Source organism: Pogonomyrmex barbatus, unplaced genomic scaffold (genome assembly GCF_055798465.1).
Source record: "Pogonomyrmex barbatus isolate J1 unplaced genomic scaffold, ASM5579846v1 scaffold1, whole genome shotgun sequence".
Lineage (NCBI taxonomy): Eukaryota > Metazoa > Arthropoda > Insecta > Hymenoptera > Formicidae > Pogonomyrmex > Pogonomyrmex barbatus.
The window spans coordinates 11,821,767-11,829,632 of NW_028297098.1; the positions used below are offsets into that span (position 1 = coordinate 11,821,767).

Below are 7,866 nucleotides of genomic sequence, written 5' to 3' on the forward strand. Positions count from 1 at the left end.
AAAAAGCACCGCGCGAAACCGATAGGGCTGCCTTGGTCCGCGACTTACTTAGATTAGATCACCTCAGCGCCATAGAGGCGGAGCACGTTAACGCTCTCGTGGAAGATAACGCCGACCTTTTTCAACTCCCCGCAGACCCGCTGGGTCACACCAACGCAACTTCTCACACCATCGCAACGACGGACAACTCCCTGGTGAATGTAAAACAATACAGATTTTCGCCGATGCACAGGGAAGAAATCACCAAGCAAGTAAATAAACTTCTAGAAGATAATGTTATCGAGCATTCGAATTCGCCGTACAATTCCCCCCTGTGGATCGTGCCCAAAAAACCCGACTCTCAGGGAAACCGGCGTTGGCGCATGGTGATAGATTTCCGCGCGCTAAACGAAAAGACGATAGGAGACGCGTACCCCCTCCCTAATATAACCGAAATACTTGACCAGCTGGGAAGCGCTAAATACTTTAGTGTCTTTGACCTCGCATCTGGTTTTCACCAGATATCGATGCATGAGTCGGACGCGCCGAAGACGGCTTTTTCCACGTCCTTCGGGCATTACCATTTTAAGCGTATGCCGTTCAGGCTGAAGAATGCCCCGGCGACGTTCCAGCGACTCATGGACCAGGTGCTAACCGGCCTGCAAGGAACGGAAATGTTCGTGTACTTAGACGATATCGTTATATACGCCAGTTCCCTGCGAGAGCACGAAATCAAATTCAAGCGTTTGGCCGACCGACTGCAAAACGCGAGACTACGCCTGCAGCCAGACAAATGCGAGTTTCTCCGGAGGGAAGTCACGTACCTGGGCCACGTAATTAGCGAGGACGGGATAAAACCCGAAACCTCCAAAGAAAATACATGCCATGAAAAACTTCCCGCGTCCGCGCACGGCAAAGAATATTAAACGGTTTTTGGGCCTGGCCGGTTACTATCGTAGGTTTATTCCAAATTTCTCAAAAACTGCTAAGCCTTTAACTGACTTGCTGAAAAAAGAAGTACGTTTTCAATGGGAAGACCCGCAGGAACGCGCATTCGAAACGCTAAGGGCGGCCCTTTGCTCCGAACCATTATTGCAATACTCTGATTTTACGAGGCCTTTCGTTGACAACAGACGCTTCGAAATACGCCATCGGCGGTATTTTAAGTCAGGGACCATTAGGCAAAGATCTTCCTATAGCCTACGCTTCTCGACTGTTGAACCCACCCGAACAAAACAACTCGACAATCGAGAAGGAACTCTTGGGCATTGTTTATTGCGTAAACTATTTTCGCCCGTATCTTTACGGTCGTAAATTCTAGCTGGTCACCGACCATAAGCCTCTGACGTGGCTACATTCGGTCAAAGACCCGACGTCGCGCTTGGTACGATGGCGCCTGAAACTTGCCGAACACGAGTATGAGGTGATCTATAAGGCGGGCAAAATGAATAAACGCGGACGCGCTTTCGCGAAACCCCGTGCAGGCGCTACCTAACGGCGACTCAAGAACCACCGATCGAAATAAGCGAAGCCGAGTCCGACGAATCACTATTTAATGGCCCCACGCGGAATCCGCGAACTTCCGCCGCCGTAGATGGTAAGGAATCAGGAGTAATCGCCAGCAATAGCAGCGATGAGGAAGATAGCGACAGCGATTGCCCGACTGAAAACGATTTTGAAGCAGACTCCGACAGCGATGTCGACGAGCGCGTGAGCGACACGACGGGAAGCGAAGGTTTGTTCGATGGTGATACTGTGCCATACCAAACACATCACCTTAGGTTAAAGGAAATCAGGGATAGCTTCGCGAACCGTAGAGACAATCTAGTAGTGTTTGTCGACGCACAAAGGAAACTGTGCGACCTGGGATCGAGGATCCTAAATAAACAGGGCCTCTTGCCTGAACCCGACGTTATGGGGCGTGGCAAGACTAGACGCGTAGGCAATAAATATGTTATCGCGTTGCCGATCGAGAGGAACGTCTCCTCTCTTATCATCCTCGAGGGCATCCGAGAAGCACTAAAGTCGCTAGCGGATATAATTCAGCAGCTGAATCTGCGCACGATTTCAGTCTGTAAGGGCGACGTTAATAACGTGTCGTTCGCGAAAATAGACAGGGCGCTCCGTATCGCTCTGTGGGATCAAGACCTAGAGATATCCGTCTGTACAAATGAAATCGTGGTACCACCCGCGGGCGATAGGACCCGGATAATCGAGGAGTATCACGCGTCGGCTGTGGCAGGCCATAAAGGCGTGACGAAGACGCTCGCGCGAATTAAAGAAAGAGAATTACTCCTGGCCCGGAATAAAAGAGCAAATCGGTCGGTATATAGCAAGCTGCCAGAGTTACCAGATGAATAAATTCAAACGGGTAAAAGTTAGACAGCCCATGATACTAACAGACACGCCAGACAGAGCATTCGATAAAGTATCCATGGATATCATGGGGCCGCTCCCCACTACGCGTTCGGGGAACGCATACATCCTCACGATGTAAGATCTCCTGACTAAACATTCAACCGCCGCTCCCCTCAAAAGCATCTCCGCTATCGACGTCGCGGATGCCTTCGTAAACGAGTACATTTGCGCACATGGTGTCCCTAAAGCAATCCTTACGGATCAGGGTACACATTTTCAACTCATTAATGAGAAATATCGCGTGAAAATTTAGAATCAAACAATTCAAAACTACTGCGTACCGACCACAATCCAACGGGTCAGTCGAGAGGTCGCACCACGTTCTATGGGAAAACCTCAAGCAGTTTGTCAATAAAAATAAAAATTGGGATGAAATACTAAAACTAGTCAGTTTCTCGTATAATACCAGCATGCACGAAGGTACTTATTTTACACCCCACGAGTTAGTGTACGGGAGCCTCGCACGCATACCCACTAGCGAGTCCGGAGAGATCGAGGAAAGCAATGAGAGTTATGCCGGGTATTATGCCGACTTGTCCGCGAAGCTCTGCGAAGCACAAACGATCGCGCATCGAAATCTCAATACTGCTAAAACTCGGTCGAAGAAATATTACGATCAGCGCGGGAATGCACTTTCCGCGAGGGCGAGCGAGTCTACCTACTCAAAGAACCCCGGAAGGATAAATTAAGTCCGCAATATACAGGGCCGCATACTATTGTAAATGTACTCGATAATAATAATGTAAGGCTAGAATTAAGTTCAGGTAAGCTGCGCACAGTACACGCAGACAAACTAAAGAAGGTGGGGAGTCGGAGCCCCACCACGCACCATTCCCCGCCATCATCGCCCGAACCGGAGGAGAGTGAAGGATATCGGCGCGACAGTAAGACGATGTCAACCAACGACCCAACATGGAACTACGCCGACTAACTATCTTCTTAATCCTACCGATCTGCCAAGCCCTGCTGGGTTACGATTGTGGAGGCAGCGGCCTAAACATCACTACACTGTCTCTTCTGGATATTGGAACGTGCAACGTAGAAAGGCTAGAACCAGAAAGCACTGAAACATATATTCAACTAATGCAGTTCTCAGATTATAATAGTGTCACCGCCATCCAGTGCAGGTTAGAGATCGACCGCACTATCTATTACTGTGGAATGCACTTCCACGTCTCGATCGTTTCTGACAGCCATAAGGAATACGTCAAAGAAATCGGACGCGAAAACTGCCAACGCATCCATAACACCGGGACGTTAAACGTCGAGACCGCGATCGTGGATCGCCTAAAAATAAATGCCACGAACAGGAGCGTTACCATGGCCGGCCAGACTCACACCGATGGGCGCTGTGCCGGAACTCAATATTCAGATGGATTCGGGAGAATGTGGTGGTGCAAGCCACGCTGAGAGTAATTCTCCGCTCATTCGACGCCTCGTACAAGCGATCAACAGGTGCAATCATCCTACCAACAGGAACGCCGTGCCAGGAGCAGCACGGGAGCTGCATCGATTACGATGGGACTGAGACCTTCTGGACCGTGGCACCCACAGATAGCTGCCATTTCGATCAATATGATGTACTATACGAGGGCATCGCCACCAAGCTATCTCCCCGGGAGAACCAGACGACGCCAACCGTCTATACAGTAACAACCGAAGAGATGACCTTCGCACTAGCGAAAACCACCGAGTTCAACTTCTGTGGATATCAACTCTATCGAACAGAGCATCCAAAGCTGATTATATTGGAGACACAAAAGGGGAAGACGTTCGCTGCCAGATCACAGATCTCTGTCAATAACCTGGATATATTTGCCTACGTGAACTCGAAGATTGTTTACGTAGAAAAACATGTGAAGCATCAGCTCACCCGGCTCTATCATGATATTATGGAGCAAAAGTGCGCACTGGAGAGGCAGATCCTGCAGAATGCCTTGTCCCTCTCCGCGATAGCTCCTGACGAGATGGCCTACCGAGTGATGAAGTCGCCTGGGTACACCGCTGTGACCGCCGGTGAGGTCATCCATATCATTCAGTGCGTGCCAGTGACCTGTAAGCTGAGGCACACAGAGACATGCTACAATGAGTTCCCGCTTACATACAAGAACTACGTATTTCTTGCTACCCCGCACTAGGATACTTACCCGTAAGGGCACGCATAAGAGCTGCAACGAATTATTGCCTAGCATGTACAAATTGAATGACGTCTGGTACAGGCTAACCACTAAGCCAGTGGAGTCACTTCCACCTCCAATTATACAGCTCTCTACACCCAAGTTGAAGTATGTAAGTCCGGACGCGCTTGCGACGAGCGGGATCTACTCCACTGACGATCTCGACCGCTTGAGGGATCATATTATGTTTCCGGTTGAGAAACCGTCCATGTTGAATACAATAGCGCGGGGAGCGCTGGGGCAAGACATCCCGGGAGGTAGCATCTCGCTAGTCAATCTACTCGATGAGGAAACCCTCGACAAAATTGCAGAGAGCGCTGGAAAGCGAATCTGGAACGGGTTCATAACCTTCGGGTCCGCCAGCGCCGGAGTCCTAGCGATATTCGTAATAGCCAGAGTAATCAAGCTGGTTATAGACACCATCATCCACGAATATGCGCTGCACAGCATATACGTGTCACGTCTGTCGCGTCAGAATAAATAAATTAATTAACAATTTTGTTTCCTATTGTAAAGGTATTACCCTTTTCAATTTTACAATGATAAATCTTTATAACATGAAGCAAAGAACCGACGTGGTACGTCCTTGGGCTACCGCGAGCCCCACCATGGCGATCCTCTAGCCTCCCACGCGAGCGCCGCACCCCCACCACCAGCGCCTCCCACATCGAGCGCGCACCCCACCATAGCGTCGCCGCAGTTTCGAGCCGCCGAATCGAAGCACTTCAGTGCACGGTCGACTGTGTTCAGTTCATCTCGTGAATCCGACTAGAGAGGACCTCCAGTCCGTGAACTCCCTCTTCTAATTCGATTCCAATTCTAGTATTAAGAAAGTTCGATTCCAATTCTAGTATTAAGAAGTAACTCGAATCCAATCTCAAATCAATTCCAATTCTATCGTAGTGCTAATGAATCTAACGTCATCCAGCTTAAATTCGAGCTCTTATAAATCTAATTTTAAGCGTGTTTTACAATTTAATCAATCTTTGTATCAATTAATTTTGTACTTGAATACCTTACAATATATAAGTGAAAAAATTGGTGTGTGTCAAACAATTAATAAATACAAATCCTTCCACCCATCCTAGCGAAACGTACAATCGATAGAGTTCGCGAGATAGAGTGACCACGTGTAATTTAATCAAATAATAAGCGACCCGGGAAGCCGTGCTTGCTCTCTTGGCTAGCAAGTTGTGCGTCCACCCGCACTACCCCAAGAGAGGTACCGCTTCTCACGCATTTTAATTCGCCAAATTATAAGATATCTGACAACCTGTCCCGCCTCTTGACTAGCAAGATGTGCGTCCACCCGCACTACTTCCCACAGAGGGCTATAGGTTCTCATCGCGATAGAAAGCTTAATCTTTTATTCGTAATTTGTAAGGGAAACAACATTTCCCTTCATGGTCACTCTCGATGCCGAATAAACGCAAAAACCGCGCCGGACGTCAGCGTGCGATTCGTCGAACTCTATATGAAATTAAATCCGCGCTCACCGGTGATTTGAGTGAATTGCTCGGGTGCGAAGAAATCTACCAACCAGAATACAAAGGACATTTCAAGAATAGCCTGTGGGCTCCAAGTCCCCCGAATCCAGCAACGTTGCCTCCAGACGCCCCGCATCCTAGTGTGCATCTCGAGACCCGCCAGACCGACAACGAGAATTAAAAGCCCGAATCCAGGAACCGGGCCAACGAAAGGTAGGTGAATTCCATTTTCTATTTGTGAATTGCAATTCTATTTATGTGCAGAGGACAATCGGAAGGCTCACGTCAAAAGAAAGCACATTCGGCCGCCGTCTTTAATCATCAAATAAGTATCTCTCGGTGTGTAGTCGAATTCGGATATGGTCTTGTCGACATAGCAACCAATACAAATTCCGCCAACCTCATATGCCTAGAATGCAAATCCCGGTATAATCTCAATTGTGATCAACTACAATTCACAGCTGAAAGATATCTATTAGATTCGGAAAAAATTAACGGAGATCGACTGGATTTGAACTCGGGATCCCTCGTCTACCAATCCGACACTTAGTCTGCACGACCACGACGGCTCCTCTCTGTTAGCTGTTTATATTCTGAATTCTCTTTCATGACCACTTACGGTTGTCTAATTCTTACACAGCTATCTTAAAGCATTACATTAATGTTGGGACTACTCGGAAAGAAAGGCTTTGCAATTTTTGCGGTACTGAATTAGCTCTCTGGCGTGAGGTAACCGACTGCGATCCCTGCTCCGAAGCATTTGTGGCATTCTTAGAATATTTACGCGAAGAAAATACTTCTTTTTACGCACTGCCAAATCCTATCATTATTGACGTAGGTGCAGAGATAGGACTGCATGATATTATTTTCTCTAGGAGACTATCGACCTTTTTACACGGTCTACACACTCGCAATTCATATCAATAATCAAATTCATCTGTAGTCAAATTCATCTGTAAAAACCAATACGCAGCCCAGTGTGAGCAGACTCGCTTCACGCGTAGCACGTCTCGCTTGCGACGTAACAACAAATTGGTGACAGCGGTGGGATAGATACATTTTTGGGTATTCCACCACGCCGCTTATCGAACCCGGTAGACCGCTCCCGTCGGTTCGATTAAATTTCGTATCCGAATGAGTCGTAACACTACTATAAATCGGACGATAATCGTCATCGCTAACATTTCACGCGCGTAAAAGAAACCGTTATTTCTCACTTTAATTATTAATGCAACGGACACCTGTCAAGCCCGCGAAAATCGATATGAATACGCGACAAGGCGCAAGGAAACCTCTTTCGGAAGAGGAGCTGGAGCGCGTTCGCGTCGCGCAGGAAGAAACCAGCGCTAAATTACAAGCCAATTCGGAGGCTCTGGTTCGCGAGCGAGCAGAATGCCAAGCGGAACTCCGCGCATTGCGTAAAGAGAGGTGCGAAGCCGAAAATAGTAATACGATGCTCCGCGAAATGATGGAAGCTCTTACCATTTTACGAGGCGATTTCAATTCATTACGACGAGAAGTAGATACACGCCGTGAAACTGCAGAATGCCCGTTGGGGTAACGTTTTTCAGAACCGCCCGTATTAATAAGCGAACTGAATGATTCGATATCTGAGCTTCCGCCTACTCCTAAAATTACATACCGAGAGGCGACAGAATTTGTACCATATTTCGATGGATATAATATTCCCCTCTCGAAATTCTTAAGCGCATGCCGTCAAGCCCGCGATATACTTCCTGCTAATTACGAAAAATCGCTGACGCGTCTATTGATAGCAAAACTTCGCGGCCGAGCGCATTCGGCAG

General features: G+C 48.0%; 1 protein-coding gene across 1 annotated transcript; it reads right to left on the reverse strand.

The window, feature by feature from the left end:
* Positions 1-4,053: 4,053 nt before the first annotated feature.
* Positions 4,054-4,997, reverse strand: LOC148938151 (uncharacterized). Its single transcript, XM_089073848.1, has 3 exons — positions 4,778-4,997; positions 4,545-4,666; positions 4,054-4,457 (listed from the first exon to the last, which is right to left on the reverse strand). The coding sequence occupies exons 1-3, from the start codon at positions 4,995-4,997 to the stop codon at positions 4,182-4,184; spliced, it is 618 nt and encodes a 205-aa protein (XP_088929974.1). The 3' UTR covers positions 4,054-4,181.
* Positions 4,998-7,866: the final 2,869 nt, after the last annotated feature.

Bases quoted from the DNA above. Each gene is read 5' to 3' on its own strand.
- LOC148938151 (XM_089073848.1), bottom strand. From the start codon at position 4,997: ATGGTGTCTATAACCAGCTTGATTACTCTGGCTATTACGAATATCGCT. The intron at 4,667-4,777 runs GTTTCTCAACCG...ACTTGGGTGTAG, and splicing joins TATTGTATTCAACATGGACG to AGAGCTGTATAATTGGAGGT. The intron at 4,458-4,544 runs GTAAGTATCCTA...TGTGTGCCTCAG, and splicing joins TCTTATGCGTGCCCTTACGG to CTTACAGGTCACTGGCACGC.